General features: G+C 41.9%; 1 protein-coding gene across 6 annotated transcripts in view; it reads left to right on the top strand.

Moving 5' to 3' along the window:
* Positions 1-24,125, top strand: part of LOC124267557 (5-hydroxytryptamine receptor 1F-like) — a 205,730-nt gene extending 181,605 nt beyond the window's left edge. For all 6 annotated transcript variants that reach the window (XM_046702500.1, XM_046702498.1, XM_046702502.1 and 3 more), the window contains one exon: positions 20,378-24,125. In XM_046702500.1, coding sequence (XP_046558456.1) covers positions 21,478-22,878 — 1,401 coding nt within the window. In that variant the 5' untranslated portion in view covers positions 20,378-21,477 and the 3' untranslated portion in view covers positions 22,879-24,125. The remainder of the gene's footprint in view (positions 1-20,377) is intronic.
* The last annotated feature ends 1,374 nt before the right edge of the window (positions 24,126-25,499 follow it).

Genomic DNA, 25,499 nt, shown 5'->3' with positions numbered 1-25,499 from the left:
TGCGTTTGCGTTGGTAGGGCCGGATACTTTCACTTCGTCATTAAAACACAGGCATCATCACTATTTCATATAGTCGGAATCCTCCAATGGACTGTAGAAGACGTTGGTTGTTTTTTTTATTATAGTGATTTTTTTGCCAATTTTACGTTTTTTCATGTGATATGTTCCTAATGTTTCCGATGATTTGTCGTTCACGACACGTACTTCTACATACTTCTACATATTTCAAAATAATAGTGTCAATAAATATCTCCGAAACAAATTTCGACTTGATTCACGGTCCGGGCGATTATATCTTGTTTATAAGGCATTGCTTATCGCTGAGCGTAAGTCGAAGTTTCCAAGTTGTCAGTTTTTAGTTAACTGCATCCCAGTTCAGTTTACAACCCCATTCCACTCGAGGAAGGGTGTCCCCTGAGAATAGATGAAGATGATGATGATGATGATGATGATGAAGATGCTGATGCTGAAGATGATGGTGATGAAGAAGATGATGATGGTGATGATGATGATGATGATGATGGTTATGATAATGATGGTGACGATGATGATGGTGATGATGGTGATGATGATGATCAGGCTTACAAAATTCAATTCATTCGGTCTGACAGTCATTCAGTCTTTCCACCAACCTTTCGATTTTTAATTCATCCGTCTATGCACACATTCCAGTGACACTTTATTCATTCACTGTTCTTTCATAAAAAGCTTTTCTCTCACATCCATTCATCTTTACATCCATTCACCAGTGCATCCAGCTGTGCTTCCACCTTTTTTATGCGTTTATACAACACCCACCCACACATCTATCCGTTCTGTACATTCACTCATGCAATCATGCATATAACCAGTCAATCGCTGATTCCGTTATTCATTCGTTTCTTCATTAATTCATTCAGTTTATTTGTTCAATATTTCATGCATTCATAGATTACGATTTTTTTATCACAAGTTTCGTTATTGGCCTGATACTCAAATCCATCCAAGCTTGTACATTGTTAATTATGGAGCAGTTCTGTGATAGTTTCCATGCCAACTTCACACATTCTTCCCTCTGTTTACTGCAACGTTGTGGTCTCTTCCATCCGAATTGGGCATTGGGGTAGCCAAGTGATCAAAGCGTTCGCTCGTAGCGCCGAGGAGCCAGGTTCGATTCCCTACATGAGTGCAATGTGTGAAGCCCATTTCTGGTGTCCCCCGCCGTGATATTGCTGGAATATTGCTAAAAGCGGCGTAAAACCCAACTCACTCACTCACTCCAGTTTTATCACACTAACGTATGTCAAGATGCAATGGCTTCACACAAGCATATTCCTTCTACATTTATGACGACTCTAAGTGCAACGTCAACTCATTAAAAGTTGAAAAAATAAGGATTTATGGCATATATAAGACCCATTTATTCACAGAATGTGTATATATTTAGCCCAGTCACGCGATAAGAAAACCACATTATGTTCAACATGTTTTCATAGAGTGCTTCCGCGGAAGTTGTCAAAAAATATTCAAACACGATTTATGTCAGTAGATGTATGGGTCTCGCTGTGATAACAGAACATATTCATCTCACCGAAAATACATATGTTTGCTCTCGTGTAGTGATATGATAATATATATGAAACATCATTTATGAAAAGATAGATAAATACCAGTAGCGTATATCAACACAATTACACATGACAGAATGTTTGTTCACATACTGTGTGGATGTTATTGATATCCTAATGTAAAACATGGTGCAGAATAATCTTACTGACAGGTTTGAAATACTTCCACTGCTTCATATAAACAAAGCTGTACGGCATAAGCATGTCTGCACCAGTTTCCAGATCCTATCAATCATAGGCTTCTCTGTACATTGGTCTGTCGTAAAGATTGTGAAAGAAATATATTCAATACAGCCCATGCAAGTCTATAATATTAGATAATGCATACACAATACCTTTGTTTTAAGAAAGTTGTCAAATATGAATATATTATATTGGGGATTAGCTTTTTTCTGTAATGTACAGATTCGAGTATTTTGGGATGGGTGGGTGAAATTGGCGATGGCTGAGTGGGTTAGATCGCTGATTTTGTGCGCTGGCGATTAAGGAGGGACTCTGTGAGTTGTGGGTTTGAATCCCGGATGGGACTCAACCCTCTATTAGTACTAAATATGTACATTGCTGAGAATAATATGCTGAAATCTCAAGGCTCATTTCCATTATATTTTATCAATATAATTTATAATAAACATTATATTTATGACGCTCAAATGATAGATATTAAGGATAAGTCAGTCTGATGACATACGTCCTCAGTATCATGTTACAGGGATTGCGGGTCAAACGTACTTTGATATCCCTTGCATTCTTTCTGTGGTATATAAATATAAGCCATCGACGTGACTTAGACAAATGTCAAGGTCAGCGTTCAAAGTGTCTGAGACATCCCACAAACATGTCTGGGCATCTGTCCTCGCCAACAGCAGTAAACCAGTCGAATACCTACGTGAACCATATATTCATAGTATTTAATAATACCCCATTGTATGGCAATTCAATGAAATACCGGGGTATTACTCAACCCACAGATATGTTCTCCAGGTTTTGTTCATACAGCTGACAAGACTTAAGTACTGTGTACAGAGAAGCAATATATAATTTGCACCTGGGTCGAGCTGGTATTTGACCTGTGATGCGTGCTCTTAACGTTTCGGCTACTGCTGTAAGTCTAATTACAGGGCTATCTCGCTGCAAGACAGAAACAAGTCTGGTCAATGCTCCTGGTATGTCTACGTGCTGCTCGTATGACTTATGATTATAATGTTGATGTTGGTGTATTTTACTCCTTTAAATCGATGTGATCGTATTGTGTTTTTTGTATAACGAGAATATTTGGTCCAGCAACACTAAGACTCATGATGCTTAATTGCCTCCTTTGTCAACTCGGAATCTGGTATGCATGGGCACACATTAAACTCTCATTGACTCCTTATCTTGATCCATTATTTCAAAATGATGCGACGTAAAGGCACCATCTGAATCCGTATCATTACGATGGTACTCGCACTGTGTTCTCTGTGCTTTGTAAGAGGGGCAATGGGTGTGAGTGAGTGAGTTTAGTTTTACGCCACAATCAGCAATATTCAAGCAATATAGCAGCGGTCTGTAAATAATAGAGTCTGGACAGACAATCCAGTGATCAAGAGCATGAGCATCGATCTACGCAATTGGGATACGATGATGGGCGATGAAGTAGCCAAGTGGTTAAGATGTTTGCTCATTACGCTATAGGTCCGGGTTTGACTCCAATTTGGTACATGTTAAACCCTGTTACTGCTGGGGATACTGCGGGAGTGAATATCGTCGTAAAAGCATAATTATTCTTTCTCTCTATAATACATTGTGTCGTTAGACCGTCTCAACACGACCAAGTTGTACAGGATGTAAAGGTCATTTTTTAATTGGCAACAATTATGTTTCTTTTGTATACGAAAGTGGTTAGAAACTGTCGAAATTCCCGAAATTTGGTCTCGTCGCTATAGGGGTGAAATAATGCCGATGCATGTGTCGTTGAATTTTAACTCATTCACTCTTCCTTGTCAAAGTTGGCTCACTGCAAGGTGTTGGTATTAGGCTTGGCCTTGGCGATATGCTGGCACAAATCTGTAGGGCAATGTTTGAGTTTAAATTATAACTTCCAGACTATGTAAATAAGAACCAGTTTTACCAATTTAAAGATTAGAGTTGTTCTGTTACTTTACATTTATAGACGTATCGTTTGAGCGAGCCTTGCAGCAAGGTACAAGTCTAGTTATAGATAGCTATAATAATACTCATAATAATCGTGTCATCACTGAAACAAGAGCGACAGGTGCGTTTCCATGATTGTAAGAAATGAAAACCTCAAGGTACGTGAAAGGTAAAGGTGTCAAATTATCTTTGTTACATTTGTAACATGTAACAGGCACGGCCTGGGGCGTATAAGTGTCCTGTTACAGTAAAGTATAGAAGCCTCGGAAACTGTGCCGCGGGGGGTCGGAGTGTGATCCCCTGTTCACAAACTCCTGGTATCATCACTAACTGATAGCGATTTAAAGACACACGCTTGTGATTAAACGGAATCGGCTTTTAAGAGATATTTTTTGTAAGTACTTAAAGTAAGTGAGTGAGTGAGTTTAATTTTACGCCGCGTTTAGCAATATTCCAGCAAATGGGCTTCACACATTGTACCCATGTGGGATTCGACCCCGGGTCTTCGGCGTGACAAGCGAACCTTTAACCACTAGGCTACCCCACCGCCCCAATAACTTAAAGGGTTTTGACGCTTTTACTTGTTGCAGTGTCATTTACGTGTTCATCAACCAGTAGGTTTCCACGACTAAAAGCAGGTGATTGATTACGAGACAGATTGCCTGCCGCCAGAACTACATTATCTCACTATATCTACACGGAATTCTTCTGTGATATTATTTAGATGTATGCAAAATATTATTCCCACGAACTATCTGAAAAATTATTTAAGAGTGCCTACTGCGACTTTTATGTCTATCTTTCATTATTTAATTCTTTTTTCTTTTTCCATACTTCAAAGGAGAAACAATTTCATTACTCTCATTGACTTTCACGGTCCAGCTTAGCCTATTAACGACGACAGCTTTACCACAATGGTATCCTTCAGATTTTTATGAATAGGGGCTTGTTCTTGATTCAGTGTACTGGAACATACGTTTTCTAATTCATAAAGATTCAGTTGAATCACAAACCATTCAGTATATATCAGACCAGGGAAATAAAGCCATACGCGACTTGAGCAGGTGTCTAACAGGTAATAAAAGACCTGTGTAGCATTATCACCAAACTGACATATTTGGGGAAATTAATATGTATATGTAGATATACCTATATCACCACTATCATCACCCCTGCCGCCAGGGACAAAATCAACCCACCCCAACCCCCCACCGGCAACTACCATTTATCAAGGATGAAGGTCTATGGCCATCCATCACACCCCAAACTGCTTTTTTTGAGGTAAGACTGGACGACTGGGGTTAGGCGTGACCCAGATATTTGTCTGTCATATCATGACCTATCACCGATATCCCAGGGTTGCCATTGAGTGATACAGTGTGAGTGTCATTGTGTGATGGGTTATATATAGCCAGAGAGTCTCTGTCCCGCCCCACTGGCTGTCAATGGCGGTGTACACTGCTACAACGTGGGTCAAGACGTAACCAATACGGTAGAAGCTGGTGACGCTCTGTCAGGGGGTCAGGAACGTTGTCACGTCGTCGTCTCCAGTTTCTATAACTGCTACCTCAGCAGTCAAGAATGCATGCCCTTAACGTTTGTTACCACGCTCGGGAAATACTCATGAATAATAATATAATGAGTATCACACTATGACAACGCAGTTTTAGCGTTTAGAGTGGAATCCCTATACAAGGAAAAGTTGCGTATCGTTTTCTTAATGGTTAGAGTGCCTGCTAGAAGATATAACCCTAATGGGTATGGAGGTGGTTAGGTAGCTTAGAGTGTCAGGCATTCGCTCGTCACACCGAGAAACCGGGTTCTATTCCACACATGGTTTCAATGTGCGAAGCCCGCTCCTGGTGTGCACTCTTCGGTAATGCTTGAATAGTGCTAAAAGCGACGTAAAATCGTACTCACTCACTTAATCAACAAGTGAGTAGTGTTTTGTGCCTCTTTTACAATTATTCTAGGCTGTGACCTAGGCTGTTATATGTGACCTGTGAAGATCCGGGTTATAATTGGTCTTCAGTAAACCATGCTTGTCGTAAGAGGCGACTAACGGGATCGGAGTGGTCAGGATAGCTGACTTGGTTGACACATGTCATGGGTTCCCAATTGTGTAGATCGATGCTCATGCTGTTGATCACTGGATTGTCTGGTCCAGACTCGATTATTTACAGACCACCGCCATGTAGCTGGAATTTTGCTGAGTGCGGCATTAAACAATAACCTAACCATATTACATGTGACCTACATTTATGATTGATTTCGGAGTTTCTGTGATTCGATTTCTGTGTCTTTTGCGTCCAATGTCTGAGATTGGGGTAAATTATATAATTTCATAAGCATCCTGTTTCATTATATGGACAACGTGTTGACTTGTGTACTTAATCCCGAGACAGCTGCCGATTTCCCAGTGCCATCATATCTATAGCAGCATTAAGTGAAAACCATCCACGTTGTTGCCCACATCAACTAAACAAATATTTGGTGTCCCCTCGAATGAAAGTATTATGACGGTAAATATACAACTGCAATTGATTCACAAACAAAGGCAGTATTAACCTAGGCTTATCCTAATCAAATGTTCTAGCTCAAATTAATTGTATTACTTCACCAACGGACCATCTTAATTGTCTGTGTTCCACGATGGTCTGTTAGCGCGGAGAACGTTTGTACATGCTCCTCGTGTTACAGCAACGGATTGCAGAGTGTATTGATTGGCTAGGACTGGGTCGAGTTGAGGGGTTTCTTTGCTATTTACAAACTCTCCCCACTCTCACGGTATCTCATGATTTGATCACCATTCCCGTTAATTCCCTGTAATAATATTTACATTGATAATCCCGCGTTGCTTAGTGACGTTTTTCTCAAAGAGAAAAAGACAAATATGCTTATTATTATCATATGTCGTCCCTGTTCTTGTCTGGCAATTAGTGTTTATTTTCACTGTGTCGTATCTTTGAAGACATGGGTAAAGAAGATACATTAAAGATGTATTTGATAATTGCAGTAAGGATTCACACAGGTGCGTATTGTGTATGTCGAGATCTGAGCCGCGCGTTCAATTATCGTGCACCTGGCTATTATTATGGAGACGGTGAATCATACGTTTGTATATGTATATATCAACAGATGTTTTTTACAGAAATAATTGTCGTATAAATTCAATATTTATGTCTGGAAATTCCTCTTGTCGGCACGGGCAGTTATAGCATATTGCAGCCGTGAACGGGATAAGATAACGATTCAGTTGCCAGCTTTTCTGAGATGAGATGATACTGTATCAAGTGTTCCTCCTAACAGTTGGTGCCGAAATCTCAAACAAACTCCGTGTTTGTGTTGCACTCAATGGATGCACGTACTTGAATGACTGTCTAAATTGAGACTGATTTTTTAATTTATTTATTTATTTATTTATTTATTATTTTATTTTTTTTATGTTTTATTTTTTTTATCTATTTTTATGTTGTTATATTTCATTTTATTTTATTATATTTTATTTCATTATTGGGGAGAGAGGCAAACCTATAGTTGAGAGGATGAGCCCACGATGACACAGTCAGACAGGTCGCAGATTTGAAATATCAAGTGAAACGAACATCTTGTAATACAGAATTCGGTTGTCTCGAGTATGATTGCGTACCGTATGCTCAGGTCGAATCCTCTGGTTTTTAGATGAACCAATGAAAGTATCATACTCCTGACGGCAGGAATTTAAGGGATGGGGTCGGGTTTAACCCACAGTTTAAGTGCTTGACGCCATACTGTGTTCGATTCTCCCAGCAAGGGGTACTATGTGTGCAGTTCTTCGTCGTTGCCTCCAGGCGGGATATAGATGGAATATTTCTGTTACACCGTCAAAACCTTACCACTCTTCACTATCCCCATGCAGGCTCCTGGTTGCCGTAGTACATTGCTGCGGGTAGCCTAGTGGTTAGGGGTGGGTATTGCAGAGAATTTTCATATTGCGCTATATTGCGATGCGAAAGCATATATTGCGCTATATATTGCAATACATTGCAAGAGGTTTTCTTAAACAAAAAAATACATAAAATCGAGTTAATGCTTGATTTATAAAGCAAAAACACAACAAAATCACTATGCTTCATTAAGTTTTAATAAAAAACTTTTGATAATGACCAAATAAATATGTAAATGATATTTGGCACATATGAAACAAGGAAAAGAACAATTTAACATCAACATAGTGGTTACTAGTTTAAACTAGTTTCTCCACTCTCCAAAAAGCCCTGAGATTTTAGACAGCAACTTGACCTGGTCAGGACATATCAGAGATCACTGGTCATTAATGAGTAAATATTAAAACATTCAGATCCAAAACATTGCGAAACACTTAAAATAATATAAGAACACAACTTCAAACCGAACTTAACTTGACTTCCGGTGTGAAAACGGAAATATCCGAAGCTTTCCGAGTGTTACGAAGTTTCCTGAATGCATGTCAAAATACCGGTTTTCGATCAGCGTATCGCAATACGTATCGTTTTCGTGTCTGAACCGGTAAATACCAGTATATGGCGCAGCCCTACTAGTGGTTAGAGCGTTCGCTCGTCATGCCGAAGACCCCAGTTCGATTCCCCACATCGGTACAAAGTGTGAAGCCCATTTCTGGTGTCCTCCGATGTGATATTGCTGGAACATTGCTAACAGCGGCGTAAAACTAAACTCACTCACTGCAGTATATATCTACTCCTCAAATAATCCATAACCTATATTAATCATTCTCTTTAATTTTTATTATTACATCGCGTTGATTTTTAAAACATTTTAAACAAGTGACAATTCATTTTAGAAAGTGACCCGACGAAAATGACTCAAGGTGTGTACTTGTGACATTCAGTAACATAGCCTTACATTGGATACTATCGTCACGTCATGAGGTCACTCGATACCTCAAACGCTAATAAAATTAACATGTTTCGAATCAACGTTCAATACCTCTGAACTGAAAACATACCAGGTCCAAAATAAAAAAATCTGTTTATGTGAATTATCTTTTCGTACCCCTGTCAGGTCGAAAATTGCTGGCAGAAACGATATGCCTCGAGCGAATATATCGGTCAGTCAAAAAGACCCGACCCAACAGCATAAAAGCTTAGGGCTGTACCGACCAAGGTCGACATATTCAAAGTTCAAGAGAAAGGTTTGTCACCAAGCGCCGGTATTCGTGAATGGGACCAAACCGCCCAGGCAGCAATTATACAGGGCATTCACGGCTATCCAAAAACCTGAATACATCTATTTTACATAAATTCATTTTATTAAATGAAGCAACTAACAGTTACGGCTTTTAAATCAGTACATATGAGGATGATTTTTTAGCTTTTGGAAAAACAAACTAATAGAGGTTAAAAGATGTTTATCTTGCATGTAGACAAAAAGCTTTTGAACCTGTCAATCATGCAGTGTTTGAAACCGGGACGAGTTGCCCATCTGCCCGCTTTTTGACTCAAGTTGGATATCCCATTGACTTCAATCTCCAAAAGCCAGGGAGCTCTGTCGACAGCTATCAAAGCGCAACGGGCAAAAACTAACCGTCAATAGCGCCTTTATGTTTGTTTCTTAGGCCGTATATTCTTTCTCAAACCTTGATGCCTCACTTTCTATATTTAACCAACGATCTATAAATAGCTGGCTAGTTTCAAAGCAGTTGCAAGGTGGCTGAGACGCGGGTCACACCCTGAAATGAATAGGCGGCTGTTCTGTGATGCGCCCTGTCGGGTGGTGGCGGCTGTGTCGTGCTACCTCCCACCGGGATTTAGTGTAAGGGCACTTACGTGGAAATGTAAAGTTCTGGCAATTTATTCACAATCACGCCTTGGAATCAGCGCCAGATTTCGCTTCTAGTACTTATCAGCAGTAGTTAAAGAGGTCGAGTGTGGGAAGATGACATCAACGCCTTTAGAATAAAACTATTCCCGATATTCCCTTGCAATGTTTGAATGTCACCGCCCATTATGTTAAGTGTTTGTACTTGTTCTTCTGTGTATAGCAGTGAGTAGGGTTTTACACCTCTTTAAGCAATATTCATCTAAAACCTCTGCGGGGGACGGGAGGAATGCGTTTGACACTTTGCACCATGTTAGAATTTGAACCCGGAAGATCTGCAAAAGCAAAACTAGCTACCTATTTAACCATAGCCAGATGACCTGTGTCTGTGAGAATTCCTCACCTGTATGATAGTGAGTGAATATTGTTTTATGCCCCATTAACAAGTTCGGAGCCATTCGTTGCGAACTATGCGTTGATGTTTTTTGGATTTTGTTATTTGATTGGGGTTTTTTTGGGGGGAGGGGTTGTTGTTTTACGCCGCACTCAGTAATATTCCAGCTATATAACTGTGGTCTGTGATCAACAGCATGACTGACTGACTGACTGACTGACTGAGTTTAGTTTTACGCCGCTTTTAGCAATATTCCAGCAATATCACGGCGGGGGACACCAGAAATGGGCTTCACACATTGTGCCCATGTGGGGAATCGAACCCGGGTCTTCGGCGTGACGAGCCAACGCTTTAACCACTAGGCTGCCCCACCGCCCCTCAACAGCATGAGCATCAATCGACGCAATTGGGATACGATATGTGTCAACCAAGTCAGCAAGCCTGACCAGCCGTTGCCGTTAGTCACCAAGCATGGGTTACTGAAGATCAATTCTTACCCGAATCTTCACGGATTGACTATATGTGAGCGTGTAGATATTAGTTGGTAGGCCTGTGTTACACATTTTAAGGCGATGTGAGTTTGTGAGTGAGATAGTCTATGAGGGTCCGTCAGTGGCTGAGCGCATGTTGTTTTACACCAGTACCGGCAACATTCAACTCTATATTTAAGGCAACTTGCATATCATGAAGACACACGGCCAGCCTGTCCTGTCATTTTGACTTTTTACGAATTTAGGACAATCACGGTGTACCGAGTCATGCTGTCCTTGAACCGCCGAGGGTAAAAAGTGTGAACCCGCGTGCATACGTGTAGGAAATGAAAACGATAAGCAAATGTCACCTACGTCCCAAAATAGACATTTCTGAAAGAACATTTTAAGATTAGGAGATAATTGTGTGTGGATTCCAACGAAAGTCGCAAGTCACCAAGCTGTGGGATACAGACGATGTCAAGGTCAAGGCCGAGTGATGTCCCTTGAGTGAGATTACTCCACGCGACATGGAGGTAGCGTTGGCACGTTAAGTGGGTATACATTAATCTGTTGTTCGGTTGGTTGGATTCCTGTGTATCATTTGATGGGAGCAACAGTCAAGGAATCTCCCATAAAATCTACCCTTACAATGTCAGCGAAAAGCAGGGCTAATTACTGAGGCAACCGCATTGGTATGTAACGTATGACCTTAGAATCGCCAACATATTATGTGGAACACATGCTACGGTTCTCAGTAACAGGATGGTCACTCCTTGAGGCATCCATATGTGTCGTGTCCGCATGCGACCGAAATGTGTTGCAGTATCCTTGATTGTCATTATCTCAATGGGGCCGGTGGGGTAGCCTAGTGGTTCAAGCGTTGCTCGTTACACCGAAGACCCGGGTTCGATTCCCCACATGGGTACAATGTGTTAAGTCCACAATGGTGTCCCCCACCGTGATATTGCTAAAAGCGGCGTAAAACCCAACTCACTCACTCACTTTATCTTAATGCTCTCTACTAATTGATAATTGTTTCAGTAAATACACAAAAACAATTCAAAAGGAAGGGTTAAAATAATTACACGTTTATTGGCAAGTTTTGTGGTTTTAAAACAGAAATGAAGCAAATTAGTTGTTTTGTCTTTGATCTTGTTTGGAATATCCACCATAGTGTTGTGTAAAACCAGTCGAACATTGATGCAAATTGGCATGGAATATCCGGCTAATGACGTCAAGTATTACGTGAACATCTATTTTAACAGGCATTGCGTTTCTATTGGGTGTTTTTGGTATTTTAACATATACCGTTAATTCCTTGGAGTAATAGCTTCACAACATTGCCGTGAGGGTGACTCCCATAAACTTTCATTTAGCCGATTGTTTTAAAAAAATTGTCATTTGTCAATCAGAAATTACATTTTCATTCCCAGATTGATTGCAGATAAATCCTCTTTTTAAATACCTAACACTTATCATTTTTATCTTAAATTTGAATTTTGAAGACCAAATACTTTTCAATTTCGTTTAGCTTTTACACACGGTATCGCGCTCGTAGCATGGCAGATACTGTTACCGAGAATAGCTAATTCCAGGCACTGCAATACTTTACCGTTATTTATATACCTGAGGACCTTTCTCTGACACTATATTTGAAGCCTTGGGACGTTCATGATCTGGACATGTTAAAGTGTAAAATTAGTGGCTAGACCTCATTGTACTTATCTGAAGGGATACATTTGGTACATAGACTTTATTAAGGAAGTATGGTGGCGATTGCGGCACCTGTTATAAATGTTTACGTTGTAATTAGATCGAAAGTTGTGTTTGATCGTCCACGAGGGTATAGGGACGTGTGTCTGTTTCAAACGTCATGTTATGTTTGCCCCAGATTTGATCCTGTAGATAACCCATGGGTATGGCTTCGACATCGCTGACTGCTTGTCATACGTACGTGTCTGAGTATTATTTTACGCCGCGACATTCAAACCATACTTTGAGAACACCAAGAATGGGCGTCACATGTTGCATTCTTTATTCGGAGTCTTAAGCGATAAGCATGAGTGCATTGCACGGCAAGACTGCCTCACCGTTTCCAGTTTATAAGGTGGTGAAGCATCTTTCCATTGACGTGGATGCTGATGATATGTACCTATGTCATTGGAAGTGTTAATGTCGCATACAATTTCTTTGAATAAAAGCGAGAGAATCCTTTCATATTAACAGCGCTTAAAACGGACTGTCCGGAACGGACGGTCAGATTTCAAAAGTAGCCTGTCCGGTGGTCTGGTAGATGTTTTTTACCCTTAATAGTAAATAATTCATAATATCAGTTCTCTTGTCGTCAGTTTGAGGTGTTTAAGGTATTATAATAATTAGGTTAACCTATTTACGATTGGACGGTTCATTTTACAATAACCAATCACAATACACGTACTTTCAGTTTACCTAAACTCTTTGCATTGCCTGTTAGTGCTATGTTCTTTATTGCGATGCCTACAAACAGTAAAGTATTCAGAAACCTGATTTTTTTTCATTGTTGAAAACCGGACAGGCAAGTTTGTATCCGGACTGGTAATATTTTAAAGTTACCAGTCCGGCTGTCTGGCTTGGAATTTTGGGAGTTTTAAACACTGATATTAATATGACACCTAATAAAGACATATTCTATCGTACCATTCCGATTTTATCATGACCATGTTTTTCGTGGATCGCTATCAAAACGTGGTCTTCGTGAAAACGTGGATGTGGTATACAAAACATTACTTCCCGATGAAGACTTTTAAGCGTAATGGTAGAGAGGTTTACTGCTTCTAGGTTCGTTTCCTCAAACAGCACGTGAACCAAACCCTCTCGTCCGTGGTATAAGTGAAACAAAGCTGACCTGAAGCTTGACCTTGACGCGAGCACGTGACCACTACCGAGATCTCACAAGGAAACACAAGACGGTCGTGTCTGTCAGTTTATTGAACGTAAGCATGTAGTATAGGTGCCACCATGGGTAGACTGCCCCCAAGGGGGTATTTGATGTTTGTACGATAACAAGGGCTTCTAGCGCGCAACCTCCTGAGACCCCAAAAGGAGGTGAGGTGAGGTGAAATTGGGTTTAACGTCGTGCTTGAGAATATTTCGCTCATATGACGACCCCAAAAGGAACAGTTGTTGATAACCATGTAGACACTTGCTTCTATACCCAAATCACTCAGAGTGACTGTCCAGCAACGCTGACCATTGTCCACTGTCAACACAGACAGGGGAAGGGGTACGGATCTGTGTATTGCCCATTCTTCAATGCCCGCCATGATGGGCTATTTATAGCGTATCATCTTTTGTTTGATTGGTTCAAACGTCAGAGTACTGTCTACTTTCGGATAAAATCGATGTCAGTGGACAGGTCCTCTAGTTGAGTATTTGTCATCCTCCTCAAACGCATCAATCCTTCAAACCAAACGCTCGGTGTCATCGCCTGACACGTAGGTCCACGACAGCCACACTCGTACACCAACAATTCAATTTTGACCTCGAAAGAGGAAACGAACTATCAATTTTCCTTTAACTGATCTGACAGACGTGTCCAGTCATTGGGGCGGTGGGGCAGCCAAGTGGTTCAAGCGTTCGCTCGTCACGTCGAAGACCCGGGTTCGATTCCCCACAATGTGTGAAGCCCATTTCTGGTGTCCCCACCGTGATAATGCTTGAATAGTGCTAAAAACGGCATAAAACTATACTCACTCACTCACTATCCAGTCAATGCAACACTCTTTTATGTTTTAACACAGAACCCTAAATATACATGACGGAGGAAAGGTGGCGGAGCCGAAGTACCTTGGCTCCTCATCACGACTGAGGTCGTGGATCTATTCCCACCATCGACCCCCCTACTGTAGGCTGATATCGCCTACTGTAGGCTGATATCGCCATCCATGTTATGAATGAATAGTGCTAAAAGCGGCGTAAAACAATTTTTACCGACATTGCCCGATGTTGCAATCCGTGACAACTTCCTTTATTCCCTGAAACGTGAAGCTTCATAGATATCTATTGCATGCTTACTTTTGTTTTTTTATCAAAAGGTCACGCACCTTTATCTTCTCTTCAAGGAAAACATTATTTGGTAGGCCTTGACGCAGACGAGAAACAAAACAGTTTTTATCTTCAGTTCATGCCGCGGTAGACACATATATCTCAGTCTATCACTAGAGCTGCCGGCGATGGGTTTACTTGCAAGGAACGCCTTCCCATCCGTGAAGCCATTGCATGGGAATACCTCATCGCCATAGTGAGTCTTGCCCACCTCTTCCCATCCCCAAATCCGTTGTTATCAGCTAATACTCTCCACTCACCTCCGTCTGGCCAATAGATCACACACCCACTCCCTCGGCTACAGCGCCATCCTCGATTACATCCACTCCTACGACGACATCTTGCATGCTGTGGGCTATGGCAACTGCACTTTCTCACTTTTCCTACTTTCATAAATGTCGTCTGCGACCAACTTTGGATAAATCGTCTGCAATCAATTTCGGATATTTCGTCTAAAACCCATTTAGATATATGGCTCTCGTCACATTTCCTGTCGTCGACCGAAATATGTCGTCTTTGGCCTCTTTGGGATATTGTGCCTGCCTTAGTTTATACCTGTCGCCTGTGACCAATTTTGGAAGCATCGCCTGCGATCTTGTTACCGACCTCGCCCTTCCCACCGTTCCGTCCTACATGATGTCTGATATATTGGCTGAAGTACATGTATATTAAGTACTGCATCAGTCAATCTCTGGTTACGTCTCTCAATAATGTGAATAAAACTGAGTTATTAGTTCCCTGTCTGACCACTTTCAGATATTACAGATCACCAAGTTGTCTTTAAATGCTATGTAAATGGCAAGAGTAATTTTCTACTATATTCCTCGAGGTCGTTTACATTTCTTAGAATATGAGGCAATTATAGGCCTGCCAGCGTATTATGAAAAGTAAGGTTCAGTCCATCCTTCAGTCTCTCCAGGAAGCCGAAGGTCGATGGTTCGATCCCAAGTCTGGTCTCACCAAAAGAGAGTACTTCTTGTTACCCTGCATTGCGCTATTACTGGCATAAAACACGGACTGATCAGCTTGTCAGTATACTGTGTGAGCCCGAGGTGCTCGTGTTTGTAACCCAGGGTTTACCTTTTGACGAGCGAACACTCGAACCACTATGCTACTCTACACCTAGTCTGTCTCACAGTCCTGGACCACATTATTTTCCTTACTGCCTTGTCCTCCCTGCAATGCTAAAGCCATGAAGCAAGTCTATATTCCGTCAGGTTCTGAATTTCCCATCTGACTGGGGCTCCTTTCCAATTCCAATGGGTTATTTGTCACTAACCAAATGGTATGTATTCCGAGACTACATGCGTTAATCTACCCTACACCCTTGACCTCCTTCCCCGAACCCGTGAACATCCGGATTAGAATTTGTCTTCAATAACCCATGCTTGTCGTAAGAGGCACATGTTTGACACATGTTATCGTATCCCAATTGCATAGATCGATGCTCATGCTGTTGATCACTTGATTGTCTTGTACAGGCTCGATTATTTACTGACGGCCGCCATATAGCTGGAATATTGCTGAGTGCGGCGTTAAATAACCAACCAACCAACCAACCAACCAACCAACCAACCAACCAACCTACTTCCCCGTACATGTAGGTAATGCGTAAATCAGAGGTACGTAAGATATCCAGTTTACGGGGACAGCAAGACTGACTGACTGACTGAGTTTGGTTTTACGCCGCTTTTAGCAATATTCCAGCAACATCACGGCGGGGGACACCAGAAATGTGCTTCACACATTGTGCCCATGTGGGGGATTCGAACCCGGGTCTTCGGCGTGACGAGCCAACGCTTTAACCATTAGGCTACCCCATCGCCCCGGGACAGCAAGAAAGACAACGTACGCTATCGTTGTACTTCAACAGTATACTCTCTTAAACGTTTCCAAAAATATTTATGGTTGCACACAGAACCATTTTAGACTTCACTAGAAGAAGTGTTTTTATTTATACACACCAACACAAGCTCATGGTCCGTATGGTGAAGTGTTTAGGACTATTTCCCAGCGGAAGGATTATGTATCTCTGTGTTTGTAGTTGAGGGAGGGGAAGATACCTCCTGACCTGGGAGGCTGTGCTTCCATGGCCAAGGTTACAGAGTTCGCTATGTGTTAACACCGTGCAATACGAGAACCCTGATACATGCCCGAGTACAACCATTTACCATCTAACTAAACTCACCCGGGACTTCGGTGCTCAATATTATGGCTACAAAGTGCGTACTGTTATCAGATTCTCCCATCAAACGGCAATTAGACAATAATTGGAAGTGTTAGATTGCACCAATTAATGAAATAAGTGTCTTGCACTAACGGCTTTCATTTAAGTGCAATAACCTTTATCGTCAATAACATTATTTTTTTAATTTCTATCAAATTAGTAATTTTCTGTAGCAAATGTACTTCAGTGGCCTCTGAACCTATATCTGTACTTGTTTACTAACGGTGTTTATTTACCATGGTACCATGTTTAGGTTATATGTAACATAACAAATCTTGCAGCAACAGATTGAAATAGATGGAAAGGAAATAATTGTAAAACCAACCAAGGTTGTCCCATAACTTGTTTCAAAAGTTACGTATTAAGCAAAGAATAAATCAATGCAATGTCGGCATATGTAGCAGCAATATAATTTCCTGGCCTTGAAAAAACCAAGCCTCGTAGAGTTTCGCCTCTAACTGGTTATGTTAAAATCCAATTCCATTCGACCGTTTTGTGAGGCTAATCGATGTATAAGGGCATTCTTTTACTGCAGTGGGATGTCACTCGTCTAGACGCCCATGGAAATAGTACAAGACATGAACTAAGCTCATCATTTTAATAATTACGAATTCATCTTGTCTGAAATCGGTGTGCCATGTCTTACCATCAACCTTAATAACTATTTCAACTCTAAGCATCCTTTTCCGGTATCAAACTACCGCATTGATCCCTGGGAAATCACGTGGTCACCTTCTTCAATATATTGATTTTAATGCTACGGATAAAACATATCGACGAATTCATCGTGTTCCTTTCTTCAATCGATTCCTGCACTTTTCGCCGCAAAGCCTGCAATAGGAATCTTGCGTAGTGGAGGCGTATCGTCGACAGGCATGGCGCGTTGTGAAGATGCAGCTCACTACAGGGCCTGGCCAATGAGCGATGCCTCCCGGCCAGGGCGAGATTACAAGCCCGGGTCATACCCTGATAGGTGCATGGGTAGAGTAGGGGGAAATACACAATAACTCCATTTAAACTATTACAGCCAATCTCACACAATTAGTGGGCCTATTAGTAGGAAACTCTATCCATAGCACTTGAGGCCTATCACACGCTGACCAGTACTGCAGATTACACGGACCTTCAGGTAGACTTGGGCCGTGGTCAGCAGCGGTCCGAACATCGCTTGTTTTGTAACCATTTTTGGGACATTATGTAATTTCTCACTTTGGTCCATCTGTATTTTAAGAGCAGAGTTTTCCCATTCTCCACTCCCTTGGTCCACTTTGATCATATTATATTTATTTTAATATATTAGTTATTTTAATATATTTTAATTGTCATATTTTATTTAATCCTAAATTGGGGATGGTGGGGGTTGCCTTATGTTCAAAGCGTTCACTCGTCACGCCGAAGACCCGGATTTGACTCCCACGTGGGTACAATGTGTGAAGCCCATCTCTGGTGTCCTCCTCCTTCCGTTGACATTGCTTCAATATTGCTAAATGCGGCACAAAACAATACTCACTGAAATAATACTCACTACTGAATCCTAGAATAATCTTTGAATGTATTTTTATCGTCATTGTAAATAACGGCTTGCATCAGCTGAATATTTGTAGGCATCATATCTGTTTCAGGCGAACGCATGTACAGAATAGTTTCAAAATCTCAATAGTCTTATGTACCTAGGGGCGGTGGGGTAGCCTAGTGGTTCAAGCGTTCGCTCGTCACGCCGAAGACCCGGGTTCGATTCCCCACAGGGGTACAATGTGTGAAGCCCATTTGTGGTGTCCCTCGCCGTGATATTGCTGGACTATTGCTGAAAGCGGCGTAAAACTAGCCCCACTCACTCACTTATGTACCTAACTATGTTTCAGTTATTCAGTATCCTTAAACTTCCTTCTTGAATGTCAAGAATCTTAAGAAACGCGGTCCGATTTAATGTTTTTAGAATCACAAAATCAATACATTCGTGCAGGGCGTTATGGCTAGGCATTATGTGGAGAATATTTCATCATACTTTAATTTCGCTGGCATCGTCTTTTATAGTGTTAAAAATATCCTTTACACTACAGATATACAAAACTTTCACTGAACTAGCCAGGCAGCTTTCCGTGTGCGTGCGTGCGTGCGTGCGTGCGTGCATACGTGCGTGTGTAAATGTGCGTGTGTTTTGATTTTAATTCAAGTATGTAAAAAGTATATTTATATTTTTAAATTTAACACATAACGCAGTCCTGTCAGCGTTTCCTAATATATTTCATTGGCATCACCAGGTAAGGATGACATCACTCTGCTGATACGAATGTTACAGGTAAAAGAACGTTGTTACTGTTTTGGCTCTATATACGGTGAACCATGAAATAAAAATGCAGTACTTTTGTTTTTTATAGTGTTATAATAGATGTCACATATGTGTTGAAACAAATTGGGTTTGGTCTCATTAGACTAACAAATAGTCTCTGAAATCAACATATTTCATAGATAAAACAGTTCATAATGAAATATAATAAAGAAGAGCCCTGAGACTCTATACTTGCCACATATTCTAGACTTGCATGGGGTTTCTTGGATATATTTCAGGGTCTGTATGACAGACTAGGTCTCAGTGTAAACACAAAATATACACACGACCTATAACACGGAAAAATAACAGAAAAAACATTATCCCAAGAAATTGCAAATTCAAACAATGCCTTTGACATTTTACCAATAGTCATTGGTCTTCAGTACCGTCCATCACAAGATCCAATTTCCAGGCCCTTAATCCCCTTAATAGGACGGTTAGAAAACACCACAATCAGGAATGTGGTTGTGGAGTTTTAAAATCTATATACAGAGGGATCGTACACTCATTATCGCACTGCTAACATCTATCTGTGATCAATACTGTACTAAAACGTCCTTTATGTTGGTTTTGATTTAATTACCTATTTTGGCATCTGCTCACCATGTGTGAGATTAAAAAGCTACATCTTATATTTGTTCAAACGATACGTATGAATATCAGAGTTGTAATCTATTAGGCACTATGAAATGTGTTTATATACGTACATTTCAGGCTTTGTAAGTCGGGAGTGTAAAATGTGAAACACATCATATAAAATGGGTATGAACGCTTCTAACCGACTAACTCTCATGACTTTCAAATGTCGATGTTGTGGAATAAAGTGGGTTTTTTTCTACCCTACGAGCGTTAACTTGTTGGCCGCAAGAACGAAATGCCGGTATGGCCTCAGCGTGTGCATTGGGGAACAGTTTAACAGAAGAGCGTCCCAGTAAACAATACAGCTAGCCATGAGATTCACAGTCTTTGCTTTGAAACTTGTGCCTCCCCGGTAACGAATCCCCGTACACTAGTGTAATATTGCTATACCTCAATGACACACCGTCACCGCCGCTTCAATACCTCCACCCCCAGCCTGACTGTAGAAAGGTGTTTATCACCCTGCCCACTTGAAGGTTAAAGAACAGAATATTTCACTACCTAAGCGGATACGTCTGAATGTGGCCACACTGTGAATTAGTATAGGGAAGACTGGACATTTACTCAATTACTGGTATAATCACGGAGGGTCAGTGTTGTACTTGCATTCATAGCTTACTGACCGGTCCGAGACCTCGACTTATAAGTACAGTCACACTGTGAAACTGAGTTAACGCTTTCATTTTTCTTTTTCAGTGACCTGGTAGCGGCCTGGTGAAATCGGGATAATACAGAAACCAAATTGGTGCTAAAACGAAACTCTGCTGTAAGGTAGTGGATATTTTATACTGTGAACGGTGTGCACTTCCACTACAACCTGGAACATCACCTAGTGTTGAAACGGGCGCAGAAACATAATCGACCGAGATGAACCTCCACACAGGACTTACTCAACACGGATGAAAATAAGCAAGTTAGATTGTGTAACAAGTAGCCTCTACCCTAATCTGGGATATAAGCTCCGGTGAGAGTTAGCCGGTTAACCCGCTTTCTATCCACTCCTCGGCACTGCTAATCTATGAACTGGCTGACAAAACAAGGATTTTGATATGAATACCTTCATTAGATCGCTTGTGCAGATATACCTGTTGGTACATGAGCGCCGGGTTAAGTCATAGTATCGTTCCACGACTCAAGTTGTTACAGTGTCCATGCTGAGTGGTTTGCTTCGCGAGTGCTTCTTGGAGTGTAGGATGTGACATACGCTAGGGTGGCACTCTGGACAGCATGTTGGCCTGGAAACCATTGATACAGGCGACCCTTGAGTTGTGACTTGGTCAGTTGGAGAATCTGGAATTGTGTTGTGATACCTGCAAGCGTGGAAGCCAGTCCGCCTGCTTGGAGTACCAGAGAGAGCGAAGGATGGAGGTAGACGTCGGAGTATTGAACAGGCTACAGTTCTATCGATTCCTGGAGTCTCCGATGAACACACGGTAGTAACTGGTGGTGAGCCTGTGGGCAGACAGGCCGGGAGGGACGGGGGCTCGTTGGAGTTAGTGACGTCTCTCTCAGCTACCGCAGCCTCTACACCAACACCACCACGACTGATTCAACTGTCACCTTTGACAGATTTGAGAAAGTGGAAACTGTGACGGGAAGCTAGTGCTGTGATAAAAGTGTTTCAACTCCAGTAACACCTCGCGCCCATGTTGTCAGCCTTCACCACTGACTCGACTGTTTCCTCTATCACAAGGTGTTTGGAATTCTTGGGATAAAGTGTGTTTTGTTACTTCGGATTCATTCTTACAAAGTTCTGTGCTTGATATTATTTTACTTATGGAATTTCTGGATCGTGCATGTACCCATCCCGCACGTGGGTCGTGAGTGATATGGCGTCCACGTTGGGTTCTCCCACAGTCGACTACAACGACAGCACTTCAACGTCAAGTGTGGACAACATCACGAATACGACCTCACAGCCCCTGAACAAGGAGTCCAGTTACGAGGTGTGGCTGCAAGTTCTCATCTCCCTCATCTTGAGCTGCATGATCGTCGGCACAGTGATAGGCAACTCTCTCGTGTGCATCGCGGTGGGGATTGTGAAGCGCCTGCAAACACCCTCCAACCTTCTGATTGTGTCCCTTGCGACGGCGGACCTTTTGGTTGCCATCCTCGTAATGCCACTCTCGCTGTACACGGAGATTCGAACGAAATGGCGTCTCGGAGAAGCTGTTTGTGACATGTGGACATCCCTAGACGTGCTCCTGTGCACTGCATCTATACTTAATCTCTGTATGATCAGCGTGGATCGTTATTTCGTCATCACCAGACCACTACAGTATGCCATGAAACGGACGCCTAAACGCATGGGAATAATGATAGCCGTTGTATGGGTGGCCTCAGCTCTGATATCTATCCCCCCAATTTTCGGCTGGAAGGCCGACAGGGGTGCTTTTGACTGTTATATTAGTAACGAACTAGGGTATCAGATCTATGCAACTCTGGGTGCCTTTTACTTGCCTCTAGCTGTGATGATCGTGGTCTATTATAAAATCTGGCGAGTGTCATCTCGGATAGCAAAGGCCGAGCAAAGGTCACATATTGGCAACATAGACCGGCCACCCGAGTTCCAAGTGGGTCGGCCATCGAGGGACAGTGGTGACAGCCACATTCTACCCAATGGCTCAATCAAAGATTCGAACTTACTATCGTCAGAGGATGATACGACGAAAGAAAACCTTTTAAAGAGAAACTCTATTAAACGTCGTCGATTCACAATCAAGTCAATAATACCATCAAAACAACGTATGTCCACTTCGAAGGAGCGTAAGGCTACCAAAACTCTGGGTATTATCATGGGTTGTTTCACGGCGTGTTGGCTCCCATTCTTCATACTTGCTGTAGTGCAAGCCGTCTGTTTTAAGGTATACGGAGCATCATTTGACAAGGTACCACCATGGGTCTCCTCAGTGCTTATGTGGTTGGGTTATGCGAATTCCTTCTTGAATCCTGTTATATATGCTCGATTCAACCGTGAATTTAGGACTCCCTTTAAGGAAATATTGTGTTGTAGATGTCGTGGAATAAACGTTCGAATGCGTTCCGAGAGTTATGTGGAGCAGTATGGTGCCGATCATGCTGTCAAAGACAGTCTGAGACCCCCAGCGGAAACAATGGTGCGTTACAACAGTCATGGTCAAACCTTGGTTCAGATTGGGAACGGATCGCCTAATAGCCAAGGGGAGTCTAAGATATAGTAATACAGTGATATTGTGTTATTGGATTTTTCCCTAATGCCACGTGGTTTGCACGTGCAAATGTGATATATGATATCACGTGACGTGACGTTCAGTGCTGGCTGACGTCACGTGGCTGTACAGATATAGAGTGAGAATCAACAAGCAAATGTGATTTGTGAATTACTTTAAATGGCTGATCTCAACGGCTGCTGAAACTGCTCTTGGATGGAATAACATTGATCGGATGCCACTTCCATAACCCGTCGTCATAACTGTGGTTACTTTTCGTCTCACTTGCCAAATTGAAGGATTCCAAATCCTTGTAAAAATGAAGTTATGTTGTTGTAGTGTTCCTGCTTGGGAGGTGATATTCGTGAAACAAGCCGTGGTACTGTGGACGTCCACGCACCATTGACCACGAGAGAGGCCCCGGCTGAGGCTGTAATACAGTGGGCAGTGAGCCACGCCTGCAGTCCGGGATCCGGACGATTCAAGACACTTAAAACACGAACTAGAATTAGCTGCTCAGTTTTCTCACACTGGGTAGGTTCCCCTTCCCCTCCCCTCATTTCCCGCCAAAGTGCGGTGTCGTCTGCCGACCTGCCTGGCCAACCATTGCTCTTAGCCTTAAACAGTCTGCTATGTGTAGAAACTTCTGTGCAATGCTTTGTAACGATTGTCTATGGAGTGCAGATTTAGGCTTCTGTTGTAAAATGCCCGTAACTCGCCGTTGTACAGATGCACCTTCACGGATCGCATGAGCTGGCACCTTGCCAAGCCTACAGGGTACAGAATAAGTTCGTATAGTGTAAAGCCCTCTGTTGCAAAGCCCAGGATCAGAATTAGTTTCACAGTAGCAGAGATGTTCGACTGGAGTGGTTTCAATGCGTGTTTAGACACATTCAATGCTGACTTTACCGACAAATTATCCTCTAGAAGCTACACTGCGTGTTTTCCTTTGAAGCAAGTAACATCCAATGCTAACTCCATCTACGTCCAGCCATCTCTAAACTCCATAGCTGTTGGTTTTTCAGTAGCAATTTTACCTTGAAAATGTAGTTGTCAGTGATGGCCAACATCGGAAACTTGTTTAACTGTGCGTTCATTGTATATTTATTGATTCGTTATCTATCTAGAATATCGATCATCTTTATGGCAGGCTGTTCTTGATGTTGGTCATGTAATTGAAAATTATTACTGAGAAGATCTTAATGTATCCCAATCGTTTGAAATCAAACGTAGGAATTAAACGGTTATGATGGAAACGTGAAGATGATGCTCTCTAATTCTTGATTTTAGCTTCACCATTAAATATGTGTGCTCGTCAGTGATAAGAAAGACAGGTGGGCGGACGCACCACGTAACCTCCATATGATAAGCCATCATGTATATCGACAAGGTGCAAGACGGGGTAGATTAGCCTTCACGTTGATTGTTGCTATAGGTAATATGTAGACAGCGGTACTGGCGTGTTGCAACAGACGCTTCAAGAGCATGCAGTAATATTTGGCGCGTTGTGACATGGCTACGTCAAACCTAGTAGATTATAAATATATTTTGCTTTCTAGGGGTATGATAAACAACAAAAAATTTAATCTTAATGGCATTTTCACCTAACGTTCATCATTCCGTTATGGGGTGGATAGAATCATTGCCTCAAAATGAAACTGGGTCTGCATGGACCATCGTGGGCATGCCACAGTAACAGAAACTCGCTAGAACATTTGCTAATTTGTACATTGCAGTTAGAAATATGTTACATTTAGCACTTTTATATTTAGTTTAAAAACTGCATTATGCAGACTGTAAGATCCTTTGGAAATGTTAACTGTGTCAGTTGTATATTTCCAAGAGTTGTTTGTCGTACCCATGAGACAGATCTTCTTCTTCCATCCCGACTGGCAGGCAGCCCCACCCAGGTCCTCCCCTCCCTCCCTCCCTCCCCAGATCTTCCAGTGAGTCGTGTACTGCTGCCGACAACAGTGGTGTCTGTCCCGAGGGACGACTCTGAGCCACATGTTTGCAATACAATGTATTATGTAAGCTGAACAAACTAACCATGTGTATGTTAGAACATTGTCTTACATTGTGTTGAACTACTGATTTTGCTGAGAATGTGTGTTATTTCAGGACGGTTGGACAATGTCGGTTCGCATCGTTTTGTCAATGATCATTAGATGTTTGTTATTAGGGTAAGCAGATTACGTGTACATCGGTTTCTGTAGCATCCACCAGGACCTGTTGAAGGTTGTATTGGACGTCCACGTCAGATACAAGACGCTGATCGACCTCGCTTGGTGCATTGATTAATGCTGTTCCCTCCCTCAATGAGCAATCTGACCGTACTACCAAGGTGACTGAGCAACTGAAGCCTGTTAATACACAGAACAGCAATAACCAGTATATCGTCTATGGGAAAATATGCTCTTCCTACCTAGTAATCTCCAGGTTGTCGAAATTCTCTATAGCAGGATCCTAACGTTTCAATGGCCACAAGGGAGATACCATCACAGACGTAGCTGTCCACGTATATGGTTCTGTTCTGAAAGCATTAATGTCACGATTTAAGTATTTACAGAAACAAAAGTAATATTTAGAAGAAGCAGTGTGCATGAAACATATTGGTAATAGCAATGGCC

This window comes from Haliotis rubra, unplaced genomic scaffold, assembly GCF_003918875.1.
Source record: "Haliotis rubra isolate DU_JTF1 unplaced genomic scaffold, ASM391887v1 Scf132, whole genome shotgun sequence".
Taxonomy (NCBI): domain Eukaryota; kingdom Metazoa; phylum Mollusca; class Gastropoda; order Lepetellida; family Haliotidae; genus Haliotis; species Haliotis rubra.
This window is presented reverse-complemented; position numbering and strand designations above follow the sequence as displayed.